A 16,815-nucleotide genomic window follows, 5' to 3' on the forward strand; every position below is an offset into this window, starting at 1 on the left:
TGGGTGCACACAGGCCCGTGCTCTCTGTCTCTAAACAATGAAAATGTAGTGTAATATAAACGAAATTTGTTTTAATTTAAAAAAGATCGGGGCGCCCGGGGGGCTCAGTCGGTTAAGAGTCCGACTTCGGCTCAGGTCATGATCTCATGTTTGTGGGTTCGAGCCCCGCGTCGGGCTCTGTGCTGACAGCTCAGAGCCTGGAGCCTGCTTCAGAGTCTGTGTCTCCCTCTCTCTTGGACCCTCCCCTGCTCACACTGTCTCCCTCTTTCTCTCTCAAAAATAAATAAAACATTTAAAAAAGAAAAAGAGTCCGACTTCAGCTCAGGTCATGATCTCATGATTTGTGGGTTCGGCCCCCGCGTCGGGCTCTGTGCTGACAGCTCAGAGCCTGGAGCCTGCTTCAGATTCTTTGTCTCCCTCTCTCTCTGCCCCTGCCCGCTCATGCTCTGTCTCTGTCTCAAAAATAAATAAAAAAGCATTTTAAAAAAATTAAAAAAAAATAAATAAATAAAAAAGATCACTCATCACAGATCTCCATAAAAATATAACAACAGAGAAGTTTCAGATCGTTGTGAGAGTCCCCAAAACGTGGCAGAGACAGGAAGTGAGAAACGCTGCTGGAGAAATGGCACCAACAGACTCGCCCAACACGGGCTCCCACAAACCTTCCATTTGTAAAACCCAGTCCCTGCGAAGGGCGGCAGAACGAGGTGTGCCTGTGCAGGGAAGGAGGTGGGGAGCAGGCCAGCGTCTCACCCGAAGGACGTTGCAAAGCCGGAAGAAAACTACTTTAAGTAATTTTGGGGGAAATATTGAGGATTTGTTTTTATGGGAAAAGTAAAAAGAGAATTTCAGATTCGTGACCAAAACAAGCTCTGTGGATCACACGAGGATAGAAGTGGCTGAGGCTTGTATGTTAGGGAGTTAACGCGTGTCCGCGGGCCTTGTTTTCCGTCCCAGGACTGAGCTCTGAAGAGATGCTTCTCTGCTTCCGCGCTGCCCCTGCTCCTGGACGGGGGAGCCAGAGCTGGGGCACCACCGCTCGGCCTTCGCACATAGTGGGGGGCCCCTTTTGTGCTGCTCAGCCCTCTTCCATGGCCCTGCCCTGAGGCCTGCCTACGTTGGACCCAGAGACACAGGGCAGACAGGTGGCTTGCCAGGGAGCCCTGAGTTGAGGGAAGTGTGTGTGTCTGTGCGCGCGTGTGTGTTTGGGGCAGGACACCAGAAGAGCCTGCATTTGCATCGGCACTGACCTCTCAGGAGTGAGGAGGTGGTTGTCACGGTCTTTCCCCGACCTTTCTAGTTCAGTGTCTCAGAGTGTGGCAGGGGCCCTGCCGCCACCAGAGTCGCCGGACCCCAGGGTGGCTGCCGCCCTCGTCCCGAGCCCACGCCTCCAATCACTGAATCACTTTCTGCTGGGGGCTAAGGGACATGCCTTTGCGCAGGTCCCCAGTGACTCAGGCTCACTGCTTCCTCTACTCTGGAGACGGATTTTCCCCCCAGATCACTAAGTAATTAGAAACCTCCACGTGGGTTCCATACTGTCTTTGCCACCCTTGGTGTCCAGGCCCAGGGTAGAGCATTTCAGGCGCCTCTCCAGTCCTCTTCACAAATACCACGCGACACACCAGGGTGTAGTTTTGAGTCCCCGTGTTGAAAAGCCAGACTGGGATGCAGTCAGTGCTGTAGAATCTCTCTTTAGACCACAAACATCGAGTGTGCTGTGTGGGCGTTCTGTTTGGATCAGATGAACGCAGCTTACAGATTGAATGATCTTCTGGAGCGGATTCACGGCGCTCGTTAGCTTGCCTCAGCTTTCGTGTTTCTCATGCTTCCTGGATGTAAGTCAGGCCAGGACTGAGTCACTGAAAAACCACACGGCGGTCACAGCCAGCACGGCGTCTCCGTCAGTGTCAATCAGACGCTCTTAACGTGGCCCATTTTAAAGGGAGAAACGAAAGAGTCTAAAACAAAGTGTAACAAGGAGCGATCCAGGCCATCTTTATTGGTAGACACCCCAGAGTACCTCTGGGCCCCTCAGGCTTCGGAAGGACGCTTAAAAACTCTCGTTTTCATCCTTTCGTCCATATCTTAATAACTACTGTTCCCGTTAATCCACTGGATCCCAGGAAGCAGTTCTTACTGGTCTGGAGCCATCCTGAAATGGTCCCTGGAGCCCGACAAGAGGCACCCCCGTCATTCGAGGTCCTGACACAGAGGGCCGAGATGACGTTTTGGAGGGACTGCCGAGCAGGCTCAGTGGCCTCGGAGGAGGGTGGCCGGGCTCTGCTGACCAGGTCTTCTTCCTGCAGGAGGCGCGGCGATGAGAGCCGGTGTCAAAGAGGGCGACCGGATCATCAAAGTGAGTGCCCCTCCCCTTCTGCCTGGCACCTGTGCCCTCCTGCCGCGCTGCCGGGGCCACTGGGGTGGGGGTGGGGCCCCGAGCAGAGCTGGGGGGGTGCCTGGCAGCAGGGCGCAGCCTCTAGGAGCCCCACCCTCCGCCCTTCTTGATTCTAAGCAGCCGAGCTTCTGGGATGGGTTTTATTTTTCCCGTTCATTTATTTAACAAACCACAAAACTAGGGTTAAGACGGAGAGGCTGAGGTGAGCAAGGGCTGTGTCTTTGGACTCCATCCCCACACGGCACTGACCTGAGGTCTTTGCCGCCTGCCGCCCGCCGCCCGTCCAGCAGAGTCCTGGGCGTGCTCAGGAGATCGAGACGAGGAGACACCTCGGTCCTCTCGGGAGGGGGATGCGTGCGGGCAGGTGGCAGGGCGCGGCCGAGTGGCTGGAAGGCAACCTAGCAGAAATAACGCATGAAGCTGCAGGCCTGGAGGCTGCTGGAGGACGGAGCGAGCACGTGACCCGCGTGTCTTGAGCGCGTTGGGAAGCGGCTCTGGGAAGGAGTGACCCTGCGAACTGGAGAAGGACCCTCTACGTTCCTCTGGTTCCTTAACAGCCTTTGTCCCCCGTCAGGTGAATGGCACCATGGTGACCAACAGCTCACACCTGGAGGTGGTCAAGCTGATCAAATGTGAGTTGGAAAGAGCAGAGCACAGCAGGCAGGGGGGCAGGCGGGCGGGGGGGGGGTGACTCCTTTGTGGGTGCGAGAGGCGGCCGGGGTCCCGTCTGTAGCCTTGATCCGCTGGGCCTGCCCCCTCTCCCGGCGGTCACCGCACATGCAGACGCTGGCTGCCCTCCCTGCGCACCCATGCAGACTGTGGCCTGCCGCAGCCAGGCCCCTCCAGTACCGTTCAGTGCTCGTGCCCCCCACCGACAGCCTTTCTCACGGGCTTCCCATGGGGGGCGGGGGGCAAAAACACCCTGACTGTAGCCAGGAAGACCCAGCAGGCGGACCTGCCCAGGTATCAGACAGAAGCAACCGGGTTGAGGAAAGAGTTGGTGGGCGGGTGGTCCGAGGAGGGCATGGGGGCAGGGGGGCCCGCCGTGTGCCAGGGGCTTGACTGGACGTCATGAGGCGAAGGGCACGGGGGCCGGGCGGGCCGGGCAGGCAGCCACACATCCAGGTGGACTTGTGGTTGAGCGTTGGAGTGAAGGAGGCGAGGCACACAGGGCCAGGGAGCTGGGACCAGGGGACGGCAGGGCGTTCAAGTGCAGAGAATTTCATCTGCAGAATTTTAAGCTGCGTGAAAGGAGGAGGAGGGGGACCGCCCCGCAGCTGGAGCGTCGCCATCCCGAACGATGCGCCGCGAGCAGGCCTCTCCTTGTCTGTCTTCCTCCAGCCGGCGCCTACGTCGCACTGACCCTCCTGGGCTCTTCCCCCTCATCCGTCAGCGTCTCGGGGCTGCAGCAGGACCCTGCCCCAGCCGGAGCCCCCCGAGTCGCCCCTGTGGTCCCACCGCCTCCTCCGCCTCCACCCCTGCCCCCTCCACAGCACATCACGGGGCCCAAACCGCTGCAGGTGAGCTCCCCTCCTCACCTCACCTTGCCGCAGGGGGAGGGCCGGTGAGCAGAGACCCGTGACGAGGATCGAGAGGACAGAGCGAGGGCTGGCTGCAGGAAAGTGGCCGCTGCGTCCTCAGTTTCTCCTCCTACACAGACTCATCTGGTCTTTCCAGATGGCAGTGGGCTCGTGCCTGCTCAGTGGGGAGACCTGGGGGAGGCCCCCGAGGGTACTGCTCCCCAGCCCCCCGGCACCCCCAGCCGTTGCTGCAGGAGTGCAGAATGCACCGGAGAGAGGGGGAGGCCTGGAGGAGGGGACTGTGGGGCCCTGTCTGTAGGCAGAGATCCGGGGGATGGACGGACACACCAGGAGGGGCAGACCCCGGACAGGGAAGGCTGTGCGTCATGCTCAGAGGAAGGAGGAGGCGCAGTTAGGAGACGGGACAGGACTGCCGTGGGCAAGAAGACAGCCAGCGAGGCCCCGGAGACTTGGGACCAGAGGTGGCTACAGCCAAGGCTCCTAGGAAGCTCGAAGTGGACCCCCTCACGGGTGTGAGGTGTCGCCCGTGCGGCCCAGACTGCTGTGGTGGCTTTTCTCGCTGAGAACCCCCGTGTAGAAGAGAACTGAGCCTCGGGGCTGTTCCCAATCCTCACCTATCCTGTGCTTCTTTCCCAGGACCCCGAATTTCAAAAACACGCCACCGAGATCCTTCAGAACATGCTGAAGCAGGAGGAAAAGGAGTTAGAGGTAAGGCCCCTGCTGAGGGCGACCGGCCGCGGCCGCAGGGGAACCCGCAGCCAGCGCAGCAGCGCACGGCCTCCCTCGGGGCACGCAGCCCGTCGCAGCCGGACCCCGACAGCTGGCACCGGGGCCGTGGGATTCGTTAGCGCGGAACCCGGCCGAGGAGGGGAACAGGGACCAGAGCGCCCGGTCAGGTTGGAGTAGTAGATACACAGGCCCCGCGCCAGCAGGTGACGGGCGAGGAGGGCACAGCAGGGAGCACCGGAACTGAGGAAGGTCTCGGGGTCTCCGGGGAGGGAGGCGGGGCGGGCAGGGGCCCGTCAGTGGAAGGGGTGCAGAGAGAGGTCCAGGCGGGGGTGGGAGGTTGTGCTCTCACTGGGGCGGGGCGCCAGGTCCTGGCCCGGCCCCCCCGCATCTCAGTTCACATCTCCTGCGTGTCTGCTGCAGGCGCAGCCTCGTTGTCAGCCATGTGCAGAGCTGGGAGGATGAGGTGGGGCGGCCCTCGGCACCACTGTGCTGGCAGAGAAAGCTCGTACACGGGGACAGGGGGAAGGGGCGTGGAAGAGAGGAGTCGGTGAACGGCAGGAGACGCAGGGACGCTTCAGAGAGAGGCCTCGGGGCGGGACTTCTGTGGGCAGGACAGATGCGGAGGGGCCGCAGTGAAGGGGCCGCGTCGGCCAAAGGCACACACATGTGAACGCATTCTCCAGGGCCCAGGCGTGGGGTCTGCCGGGTGGAGCGGGGAGCAGGGCGACACTGGCGCCAAGGTAACCGAGAGACTGCGCTTTCCTGTGGCGTTTGTGCTCCAGCAGGGGCCAGGGGACGAAGGGGGAGGCTTCCCTGTGCAGTAATAGAGGAACTTCCCTGTGGACGCGACACGCAGCGACCAGGACAGACCTACGCGTCAGGAGAGGAGGATTCACAGTCCAGAGGTGATGTTCGACAAAGACGTCAAGACCACTTAACCGACGGAAAGTTCGCAAACAGTGCCGGAGCACCTGGCTGTCGGCACGCGGGTGTGGACCGGCCTCACCCAGTTCGCAGAAATCGTTCCAAGTCACTCTGAGACTTACACGGAAGAACCAACTCTGGTTTTTAAAGCTGCAAACCTCTCAGGGTGCCTGGGGGGCCCGGTCAGTTAAGCGTCTGCCATCCGCTCAGACTGTGACCTCAGAGTTCGTGGGATCGAGCCCCGCATTTGGCTCAGTGCTGACAGCATGGAGACTGCTTGGGGTGCTGTCCCTCTCTGCCCCTCTTCTGGCTTGCACACATGTTCCCTGTCCCCTCCTCTCAGACAGACAGAACTTAAAAGGAAAACACAGGTACGAGTCTTCATGACCTTGGTTCAGGCTGTGTTTTCTTAACTAAGACACCAAACGTAGAAACAATGAAAAATATAAAATAAAATAAATTGAACTTCATCCAAATTCAGAACCTTGGTGCATCAGAGAACACTGTCCAGAAAGTGAAAAGCCCACGGAACGCGGAAAACGCTTGCAGCTCACGTACCCAGCAAGGAGCTGCTGCCAGGATGTGTAAGGACTCTCAAAACAATGGTAAAAAGACGCGTGAGCCCCTGTTAAAGTTGCCAAAAGATTTGAACAGACAGTCCAGGAAAGAAGACGTAGAGATGGCCAATAAGCTCATGAAAAGGTGCTCAGCGTCACCAGTCATTTGGGTGACGCACTCCAAACCGCACAGCACTGCTCCACACCCGCTGGTGGTTAGAGCCAGGATGACAGAGGGGACCAGTCGGCGGTGAGAGCAGCATGTGTGTCTTGTCTGTGTGCTCGGTGCCCGCTGCTGGTGTGCGGGCACAGCCACCGGGGAAACAGCCTGGCGGTTCTCCAGGGTACTGACCACGAAGGAACATGGATCATCAGGTGCCCCCCCCTCCCTGGGCACAGCCCAGGCGAGACCAAAGCATACATCCGAGTGGAAATCTGTACGTGAACATTCTTATTACCATGGATCATAACAGCCCTGAAGTGGACACAGTCCAAAAGTTGTTGGTGAACAGAGGTGGTCCGTCCAAACGATGGAATGACCCCCAACCGTAACCAGGTTGGACACACAAGACACAGGAGGACCAGCACCCGTGACGCCCCATGAGAGAGCCGGGCACAGGCCGCAGGGTGGAGGATGATGTTTGCATGCAGGTCCAGAACAGGGAAGTCTGTAAAGTCAGAGAGTAAATTAGTGGTTTTGGGGGCCGAGGAGGGGAGAAGTTGAGAGCCGTCCCGTCGGGTGGTGGCCCGTGTCCGGGCGTCCCTGGTAGCTTGCACACTCCGAGAATGTGCTCCGAACCACGGAGCTGTGCACTTTAGAACGGTGAGGTGTATGTTACGTGACTCATGTGTCGACAGTTCTTATGTGCAAGGAGGCCCACAGGAAGGGGCAGTCACACAGTAATCGGAGCAGGCCTCCCGAGGGGCACTTGAGCATGAGTTCGGTCTCTTTCCTCTGGAACCCACTCTGGGCCTTAAATTCCACCTGAGCTTGGAGCTCATTCTGAAGGCCGTGGGGCCGGTCAGGGATGTGAGCAGGAGCGATCACACCTCCAAACCGGCGATCTCCAGAGACGTGTGTGCACTGCGGGGACACACCGGGAGGCTGTCCGGGGGGTTCAGCAGGAACATAGGAGCAAGCACAGTGACATGGGGGCCACGGGGACATCTCAGAAGTCAGACGGCTGCACCGATGGCCTGCAAGGGGGAGGTGGCGGGGACGAAGGGACAAAGACTGCCCTGAGTCCAGGTGCCATTGGTGGAGGGAGGCAGGGGGCAGGGCGGGGTCCAGAGGCAGGAAATGAAGGTCTGTTTCAGATGCCCGTGTGACATTCAGATAAAAAGGCCATGGGCCCTGCCTGTGGACACATTGAGCCTCAAGGGAGAGAGCACGGTTGAGACAGAGGTTCAGGCGTCCTCAGTCTGAGGTGGCAGTTGAAAGTGGGGACCGGGTGGTGTCACCCAGGGTGCCGGTATGAGAGGAGGAGAGGGTGCAGGAGTAGAACGCGGGGTTCCGGTGCTCTTACCACGCATACACCGCCCGCAACATCACCGCTGTGCTTGCTGTCGCGTTCCAATTCCAGGTCCCTGTCCTCCCTGTGGGACGGGGTTCCTTAAAGACCAGGGCCATGGCGCATGTCTGCACATGCACATCCTGCTCTGGCTCGGCCGGTGCGCCAGGCGGGGCAGAGACCAGGCAAGGCTTTGGGCAGCGCGGGGGGTGGGGGGCACCAGAGCGGGCGTCCGAGGCAGGGGCCCTCGACGGGTGACGGTCAGAACTGGGCCTCTGGCCTTGGGTCATTGGGCTTCTTGGAGGAGTAGCAGTCAGGTCATCGCAGGCCGCAGGGTCTGACCCCGAGGATGGAGCGTGGACAGAGGGAGAAAGGGCTGACGGTGGTCATAACTGACGGAGGGGCTTCGTGTGCTCACCGGATGGGGGGAAGGGGCCGCTGGCGGGGGTGGGGGGCCTCAAGGTCTCGGATGTCGTGTGCCGGGCAGCCCGGACAGGATGGAACAGGAAGTATGGGGTTGCCAGGTGGCACAGGGGCCCCAGAAGAGCTTCGAGAACATATGCACCCAGTCTTGTTTGATTGGGAGCCGGGCACGTCCTTCCAGAGTGAAATGACAGTCGCTGCTCCCACAGCATCCCCGTGGACATGATGTCATCCAGGTCTCCCAGCCATCCCCGTTTCATCTGCGAGGACCTGATCAAGCTCGCATGTCTACACAGCCTGTGAGCACGGGTGCCAGAATTCAGAATCCCACCTCCCTGAGCACAGAGCCCGGGCGGTGAGCGTCCGGCCGGGTGCACACATCCGGCTGCTCCCCGCAGACACTGCGCATCCCGTGCATCGTGCGTGAGCAGGCGCAGGGTGGACGGCCAGGACCTTTCCTCGTCCCTTGTCCCTCGTCCCTCTCAGCAACTCCTGTGTTGTTTCTCTCCTCTCCACACCTCTCTCTCCTTCTAATGTACATCTCCTGAAGGGGGAGAGCTCCCGTTTTGCCTCTTTATTGTGGGGTGACTACCTGCCTCCCACGCGTGTCATCTGTCCTCCACTGACCCGCCCTCTGCCTTTCCCCCTGGTCCTGGCCCGCCCGCAGCGGATCCGGGAGGTGTACAGCCGGAACCCTGCCACCCCACTGGAGGAGCAGCTGGAGGGAGCCCGAAGGCGCGTCACTCAGTTACAGCGCAAGATCCAGCAGGAGACGGGCGGCCTGGCGGTGAGTGGCGCCGCGCAGGCTGGGGGCAGAGTGCGGAGGAGAGGCTGGGACCGTGCGTGCAGGACCCGGGGGACTCGTAAGCCGGGGCTGTCCATGCAGGAGCCAGGGGACCCGTAAGCCAGGGCCGCCCGTTCAGGACCAGGGAACCCGTAAGTTGGGGCCATGCAGGACCCGGGGGACCTGTAAGCCGGGACCATCCATGCAGGAGCCTAGGGACCCGTAAACCAGGGCCGTCCATGCAGGACCGAGGGACCCATAAGCTGGGGCTGTGCAAACAGGACCCAGGGACCTTTGAGCCAGGGCCATGTAGGACCCGGGGGACCCATAAGCCAGGGCCACCCGTTCAGGACCAGGGAACCCATAAGTCAGGGCCATGCAGGACCCGGAGGACCCGTAAGCCGGGACCGTCCATACAGGAGCCTGGGGACCCGTAAGCCAGGGCCACCCATTCAGGACCAGGGAACCCATAAGTTGGGGCCATGCAGGACCCGGGGGACCTGTAAGCCAGGGCCATCCATGCAGGAGCCCGGGGACCCATAAATAAACCAGGGCCATCCATGCAGGACCGAGGGACTCATAAGCTGGGGCTGTGCATGCAGGACTCAGGGACCTGTGAGCCAGGGCCATGTAGGACCCGGGGGACCCGTAAGCATTCAGCATGTCACGGGGCAGAGAGCAGTGATTCTTCCTTCAGCGCCAAAAGACTGAACCCTATCCTGGGGGTGCTGTCGGAAGAGGCGCCTTCCTGCCCACCATGAGCCTGCAGCAGAAGGAAACCCAAGCTAGGTCGGGCCATTGGCTTCAGTGTCCTCGTCACCTGCACCCCGGTGCTGTCCTCAGAGCTGCCGGCTGTCCCTGAGTGACCACACACAGCGCGCCTCTGGCGGCCCCTCCAACCCTGTCCCAGCACTTTCTACTTTCCAGGGAGAGCGTTGCTGGAGAGGAGCGTGCTCCTGCCACTGCGTGCGCCCGCATGCTCCTGCTGTGCGGCCTGGGCAAGTGACGCGAGGTCTCTGGGCTCCTCAGTTAGAGCGGAGAGCTGCCCCTGCCTCCGGTTTCCCGGAAGCCTGGATGAAGTCTAAAACGGGCTTCAGAAGCAGCGGGGCGCTGTCACCATAGCCCCCTCCCCCGGCCCGTCCTGTCTGTCCATCGGCGACAGTTGGATGCCAGCCCCCCTCAGCTGCCCTCGTCCCCGGCTTTCCTGACGAGAAGCTCCTTCAGTGTCTGGCCTGACCAGGGGAGAGACGCTTCGAGGTCCAGGTGGCAAGGCCGTGGGTGTGGAGGCCTCTGCCTTTCCCGCGTCCTCCCCGACCACCCACGAAGCAATGGCTGCCCAGTCTGGGCAGCGAGGCCGCAGCAGCCGCTCACTGCAGTAGATGCTGTCTGCGGAGACTGAGGGGGGCAGGGGTGTCAGGAGGAGGGAGCAAGTAGGGGAGAGGTTTGCAGAACTTGGACAGCCTCTGCACCTTTCTGTTTTAGGACCTGCTGCCCCTGTGTCGCGACACTGGCCAGAGATCATCGGAAGGTGAGTCTGCCCAGCTCCGGGTTCCCCACTCACTGTCCCCTCCCCACGGGGCAGATTCAGGAGAGACTGACCGTGGGCCCTGCTCTCTGGGCGGTGGTGCGCACAGGGGCAGTGGGGCGGCCTAGTGGGTAGACACGAGCACATAACCCCAGCGCCAACAGCTGAGGCCCAGAGAGGTACTGTGACAACAGTCAGGCCCTCGGGAGGCCGGACGGGGGTTGGGGGTAAGACGCGCGGTGATCTGGCCCCATGGAGCCTCACTCTGGGCCTGACGTGGCCCCGGGCACAGGCACGGTGCCGGATGTGGAGCACCTGACCTGAGGCAAACCTGGAAAGGAGGGAAGGCACACTTGGCCCCCCTGCCCTGCCCTGCCCAGGGGCCCCCCAGGCTGCGGCACACCTCCCATACCATCTGTCTCCTTCCCAGGCCACCTCTCCCTGGATTCCCAAGAGGGGGACAGCGGCTTGGACTCTGGGACAGAGCGCTTCCCCTCCCTCAATGAGGTGGGTACCCGCAGGGGGCCAGCCCCACCTGAAACCATGGTCAGCGTCCGCTCTCCAGGCACCCAGGGGTCCTGTCGTGTCTGTGCACGCTTCCAGCTCTGAGAGGTCTGGTCACCGCCCTGGGCACAGAAGGGGCTCCCCGTGTGCCCTGCATGCAGGCCGTCACACCTGGCTTCTGTTCTGGGAGGAGTCCGGTAGAGGGAGCTGGACAGCACTTAGGGAGCCTTTGAGCGTGAGGGACAGGGCCTGACCTCAGAGACCACAACCTGACTGCGCACAGGCTCAGAGCAGCACCCTGAGCCGGCAGAGGCAGAGCGGCGGCCCCCTCACCCCCTGCCCCGCGCTCTCTGGGTCACAGACTTCACTGTACTTGAACAGCATCTTTTTCTGGAGCAGTCAGGACAATTTTGGGTTCTGGCCTCTCATTTCCAAGCTGTTCTCTATCCGCACATATAAACTGCAGGTATAAACTCGCAAAATACGAGTATGAGCAAATGGAGGCAGGAATCATGGTGTCAGATGTCAGCAGTCTGCTTAGCCAGCTTAGTTAACACACTCACGCCGTGACTTTATGTCACAGCTGGAGTTGTGTCGGGGCCCCCCTACTGCGGTCTGTCTGCGGGAGGACAGTGGGTGAGGATCCGTCTGTGGGAAAGACTCCGAAGGGGAGGAGGGACTTAGACGATCCGAAGTCGGTGCATCCTGAGGACTGGGCATCCGAGAGGCGGCCTGGCTTAGAGCAAGGCTGCAGGCCGGGCTGGCTCCAGGGAACACCCCTGGCTGGGTGCTGACCTTCAGATCTCGTGGGCGCCCCGAGTCTTAGCGCCCTTGTGTGAGAAGCAGGAGGAGAGGCCGTCTCTGCCTCACAGGGCGGTTGTGAACCCTGAGCCAGGTGCTCCCTAACCACAGCCCCGAGCAGTGGCGGGTGCAGAAGAGAGTGCGTGTCCACTGGCCATGGGCTCCACCGCACGAGTGGAGCAGCAGTTTCTGGATGGACTCTCTGCTCCTCTAGGCACTGAGGAATCGGAACTCGGCCCTGTCGGACCCCGGGCTGGACAGCCCCCGAACCTCCCCTGTGATCGCGGCCAGGCTGGCCCAGCACCACCGGCGGCAGGGCTCAGACACACCCGTGCCCGGCGCCAGCGACCAGGTGAGGGCTCCAGAGCCCCCTGCAGCTTTCCCTCCCCTCCTCCCCTTCTCCCCTCCTCCCCTCCTCCCCTCCTCCCCTCCTCCCCACCTCCGGAACCACGTTCCAGTGGATGGCTTGGAATCCTCAGGCTAAACCCACTTCAAGATAGACTTTTGCCTAGAAAACAAAAGGGAAGGAAAAACGTGGCTCAAATGGGTGCCTGAACGGCATCTCGGCCGCGTGAAGGTGGCGAGTACGTGTGCGGGGAGGGAAGGGGCGTCCGTGGAGCACACGGCTGTCTGCATAGAGCAGCAGGTCGATTTGCAGTCTTTCTCCAGAATGCTGCTCCAAGTTCCTCTTTCTGCAGCAAAATCCTTTTTCTCACACCAAGTCTTATGCTTACGTGGCACCCTAATACCGCAGACAAGTGAAAGCTCAGGTCCCCGGGGCTTCCCCTGTCAGCGTCCCCCGCCCCCAGGGCACGTCCTGTGGCCCCAAGGTCCTGCCCACCTGATTGGGGAGCGCTGTCCCCAAGGATGGGGCCAGGAGGGGAGCAGAAAGCTCGCCGAGGGATCGCCGTCACCGTGTGGCGGAGGCCGGGCACAGCTCCACGGCGCAAGCAGCACGTGAGGCCTCCTGCTTCTGTAAGACGTGTGTCTTCACGCGCTCCGCCACCAGCGCGATGGCTGCTCCCGCGTCCCCTGACCAAGTCCTTGCGTGGCTCCGGAGTTTTCTCTGAGCTCACTCCCTCCTCAGAGCTCTGTGCCTGCTTGTCGGTGATCTCTGCCCTCATCCTGAGCTAAAACTGACGTCGCACGCTATCCGGTGCTCTGCCTTCATCCAGGGCAGACGTGAGCTCGTTTGGGATCTTGAGGGAGAAGGCAGCGGAGTGGACCTAACACGTAACGTGCCCAGTGCGCCAGCTGCTGCTCGGCCCCTCAGGAAACCTCTTACTCCTCCTCCCCGCCCCGAAGGGAGATGGGCGTCAGAACCCACCCGCGGAGAGAAGGGCTGAGGGGTCGCCCCTGGCCTCCGCTCCGTCGCGGAGCCCCGGCTGGAGCGCGTTCTCCTGAGCGCGGGCCGCTTCCTCCCCCGCTGTCCCTGCCGCCCACCCTCGGGTCCCCCGCAAGGCCGAGCTCGGTGCACACCTGCTCCTGAGCGAGGTCCCCTCGGACGGCCACGGCAGCAGACGTGCGGTGCCTGGTTGTGGGGTTTTTTCCTTCTCTGAATCTGTCCGTCTTCGGGAAACTGTCCAAATTGTTATTTTTGAACCACAAGAGCAGCCATACCGTGATTCCACTTTCTTAGTTTGCTTTTGTGTTCAACTTCTTCTTGAGAGAGAGCGAGAGCGCTGGGGCAGGAAGGGCACAGAGAGAAGAGGGGAAAGAGAAAGAATCGCAAACAGGCTCTGCACTGTTAGCACAGAGCCCGACACAGGGCTCGAACCCATAAACTGTGAGATCATGACCTGAGCTGGAATCAAGACTCAGATGCTTAACCAACTGAGCCACCCAGGTGTCCCCTGATTTCGCCTTCTTATTCATAGTCTGTGTTGATAAGGGCAGAGGTGGGCGGAGTCGGGGAACTGTCAGCAGCTGTGGGCGGAGTCGGGGGGACTCTTGCATTGTTGCATAATCGTACAGTGTCTGATTTTTTTTAATAAGCATATTCTACTTTTGTAATGAGAAAAATTGCATATTTGTAAAGACTTTAAAAAACAAATCCTTCTCCCTCCCAACAAGCAAAAACCTGGTGTTTTCAGGTTTCCCCAGAGAGCCAGGTAGGGCCAATGGCCGTCCACCAGCCCTGGACCCCCGGGGATGCAGAGACCGGGAAAGGTGTCGCCATCTCTCAGGAGAGGAGGCAGCCCCGCCCCTGCGTTCAGGCGGTCTGGGCCTCGCGTTTTCATTTGGCAGAGTGCCGCGCTGATCTCTGAAGTACCTGCCGGGTCTCACGTTCTGGGACTCTCATTCTGAGCGTAGAGTCTGCAAATATCGGGAGAGCAGTGAGTGAGGAGTTTCCGGGAGGCGCTGTCAGGAAAAGCCCCTTGAGCAAGTCTGGCGGGAGGGCATCACGGGCGTGGAAGGAAGTGGGCCTACGTGGCCCAGACGGGCCTCCGAGCAGAGCCTTTGTGGGGGAATGCTTGGAAACAAGGCAGAGCGAATTGAGTGGGAAACATCGGTGGAAAAGCTTTAAAAGTTCACGGAACCCTCAGGAGAAAGCTCGTCCAGTGAAACGTCAGAAAGTCTGCACAATGAACTCCCGCGCCTGACGTGCACAACACGCCTGTTAGGGCTGGGCTTCTCGCAGAGCCAGCGTGAGGAGCAAGGGAAGCAAGGCACGCTCAGAGGTCTGGAACATTCAGGCGGGTCGTGGAGGTCTGTGGAACAGGCCAGAGGAACGAGGCGGCCGACTTGGGGAAGGACCAGTGGCTCCACCCCGTTCCGCTCCAGGAAGCAGAGATGGGTCCCAAGCTGCCCTGTGATGGAGACGGAGCCGCATGTGCCCAGCGTCACCTGGTCACTGTGGGCCGCAACAGGCGTGGGCATGGCTGCCGCAGGGACCACAGAGCCCCAGGCCGCGGCCCCACGAGCTGGCACTGTGTCCCAGGGTCTTTCGCAAACAGGAAGAGCGCCTTCTCTCACTTCCTGTCTGTGCGCACACATGCCCAGGCCTCCCCACCCAGAGGCATTGACTCCAGTCGCTGGAAACTGCGGTCTCCTCTGAGATGAGGGGAGGTGGGGAGATGCCAGCACTCTCGCCAGACCCACCTGGTCCTCCCTGCCGGTGCCCTGCTGTCACCACGTGGCTGTGGTGCGGGGCCCGGATCCGTGTCCCCTGACCTCCCTGCATCTGGACTCTCTCCGCAGGGCGCAGACCAGAGCCCAAAGCCTTTAATTATTGGCCCAGAGGAAGACTGTGACGCGGGTTATTTCAACAACGAGGTAACCGTTCCCCGACTCTCTGCTTTCGTCATTGTCACACGGGCTGCCATTGACCAGAAGCTGTTAGACCCACACCAGCTGCGAGGGGCACAGGGCAGGCGCCGCAGCTTGCAGACCCCGGGCGGCGGCCATGGGGGCGAAGCTGCAGTCCGTGCTGCTGGCCCCTGCCTCCGCGCGCCACAGCCCTGCCCGTGTGTCTGCCTTCCAGAGCGACGTCATATTCCAGGACCTTGAGAAGCTGAAGGCCCGGCCAGCCCACCTGGGCGTTTTCCTTCGATACATCTTCTCTCAGGCGGACCCCAGCCCGCTGGTGAGTCCCGGCCGCTCGAGGACACAGACAAACAGGGGAGAAGGTGCGGGTCAGGCAGGAGGGACTGCGTGCCGCCGAGAGCGTCAGAGCAGAGGGAGCCGAGGGGAGCGGGAGGCTGGGAGAGCTGCCAGCGTCCGTGCACTTGGAGGAGACGGTCATCCTAGAGTCGTGAGCCCTGGGGAGGTGGGAGCCTGGCCTTGCAGATATGTGACATCACCGCAGGGAGGCCTGGCAGAGGGGCAGGGTGACAGGTGACGGGTGTACGGGGACCTGGGCCAGCAGTCTCTGCCAATCCTCTCCTGCCGCTCAGCTGCGCGGAGGGAAGGGGATGGCCAAGAGGGGAGGCAGGGACCACCGTTCGCCTTCAGGGCCAGGAGCACGGCGCACAGGTCCCATGTGCCATGTCTCAGAGACTCCGGGGTGACGACCAGGCCCATGCCAGACAGAAATAGAACACCAGCCTGAAGAGAACAAGATAGAGACCAGCACGAGGCAAAATGCCCAGGTGGAGGGACTCACAGCTCAGGGTGCTGGTGGTGGGAGCCGGTGGGCAGACGGGCGGCGAGGGCTCGGCAGAGGGTCCTGGGACTCCACACCAGAGTTTTTCAGCCTCGGCATGGCCACATCGCGCTCTAGGATTTTTTGTTGGGGGACCGTCCTGTGCTTGACTGCATCACGAGGCTCCACCCACTAGGCGCCCCAGCACCTTTCCAGAGGAAGGTGACAAGTGTCTCCAGGCACCGCCTGCCCGCTGTCCCTTGGAGGCAAAATCCCTCCTCCACGGCGGGGGCCCCGCTGGGAACCACCGCTCCAGCCCTGTCCTCTCTCCTCCAGCTTTTTTACTTGTGTGCCGAAGTTTATCAGACAAATCCCAAGGACTCCCGAAGCTTGGGGAAGGACATCTGGAATATTTTCCTAGGGAAGAACGCGGTAAGGCGGTTGTGGACCGATCACAATTTCACTGCTCTCCTGGGGGCCACACGGGAGCGAAGGCGAAGGGAAGCCAGTCGTTCAGGCTGGGTGGAGGCCGCCTCTTCAGGAGAAGCGGGGCTGGCGGCCCCTGCGGCCCCTTCCCGGCCCTGCTCTCGAGCCTCGGCTCCTCTCCTGGGCTCTTTGCTCCGTGTGCGGCCCGAGAGAGTGCACGTTGCATCTCCAAACATCTGGAGGCAGAAGGGGCTTGTGCCAAACCCTGGTTCCTGTCCCTGGGTCAGTGCTGGCTCCCTCCAGTCCTCCCCGCCCGCTCGTCCCTGCCAGGGTCCTCCCCGCCTGCTCGTCCCTGTGGGGTCCTCCCCACCCGCCCGTCCCTGCGAGGTCCTCCCCTCCCGCCTGTCCCTACAGGGTCCTCCCCACCTGTTCATCCTGCCGGGTCCTCCTCGCCTGCTCCTCCCTACAGGGTCCTCCCCACCTGTTCATCCTGCCGGGTCCTCCTCGCCTGCTCCTCCATGCAGGGTCCTCCCCGCCTGCTCATCCTGCAGGGTCCTCTCCCACCTGCTCATCCTGCAGGATCCTCCCCCACCTGCTCCTCCCTG

At 61.3% G+C, this 16,815-nt stretch overlaps 1 protein-coding gene across 1 annotated transcript in view; it reads left to right on the forward strand.

The window, feature by feature from the left end:
- ARHGEF11 (Rho guanine nucleotide exchange factor 11) overlaps nucleotides 1–16,815 on the forward strand; it is a 69,980-nt gene that overhangs the window by 31,844 nt on the left and 21,321 nt on the right. Inside the window, exons 5-15 of the mRNA XM_029935941.1 lie at nucleotides 2,313–2,362; nucleotides 2,976–3,033; nucleotides 3,743–3,921; nucleotides 4,579–4,650; nucleotides 8,754–8,873; nucleotides 10,353–10,398; nucleotides 10,826–10,902; nucleotides 11,915–12,052; nucleotides 14,902–14,976; nucleotides 15,185–15,286; nucleotides 16,121–16,216. Coding sequence (XP_029791801.1) covers nucleotides 2,313–2,362; nucleotides 2,976–3,033; nucleotides 3,743–3,921; nucleotides 4,579–4,650; nucleotides 8,754–8,873; nucleotides 10,353–10,398; nucleotides 10,826–10,902; nucleotides 11,915–12,052; nucleotides 14,902–14,976; nucleotides 15,185–15,286; nucleotides 16,121–16,216 — 1,013 coding nt within the window. The remainder of the gene's footprint in view (nucleotides 1–2,312; nucleotides 2,363–2,975; nucleotides 3,034–3,742; nucleotides 3,922–4,578; nucleotides 4,651–8,753; nucleotides 8,874–10,352; nucleotides 10,399–10,825; nucleotides 10,903–11,914; nucleotides 12,053–14,901; nucleotides 14,977–15,184; nucleotides 15,287–16,120; nucleotides 16,217–16,815) is intronic.

The sequence above is a fragment of the Suricata suricatta genome, chromosome 3, assembly GCF_006229205.1.
Source record: "Suricata suricatta isolate VVHF042 chromosome 3, meerkat_22Aug2017_6uvM2_HiC, whole genome shotgun sequence".
Classification (NCBI taxonomy): domain Eukaryota; kingdom Metazoa; phylum Chordata; class Mammalia; order Carnivora; family Herpestidae; genus Suricata; species Suricata suricatta.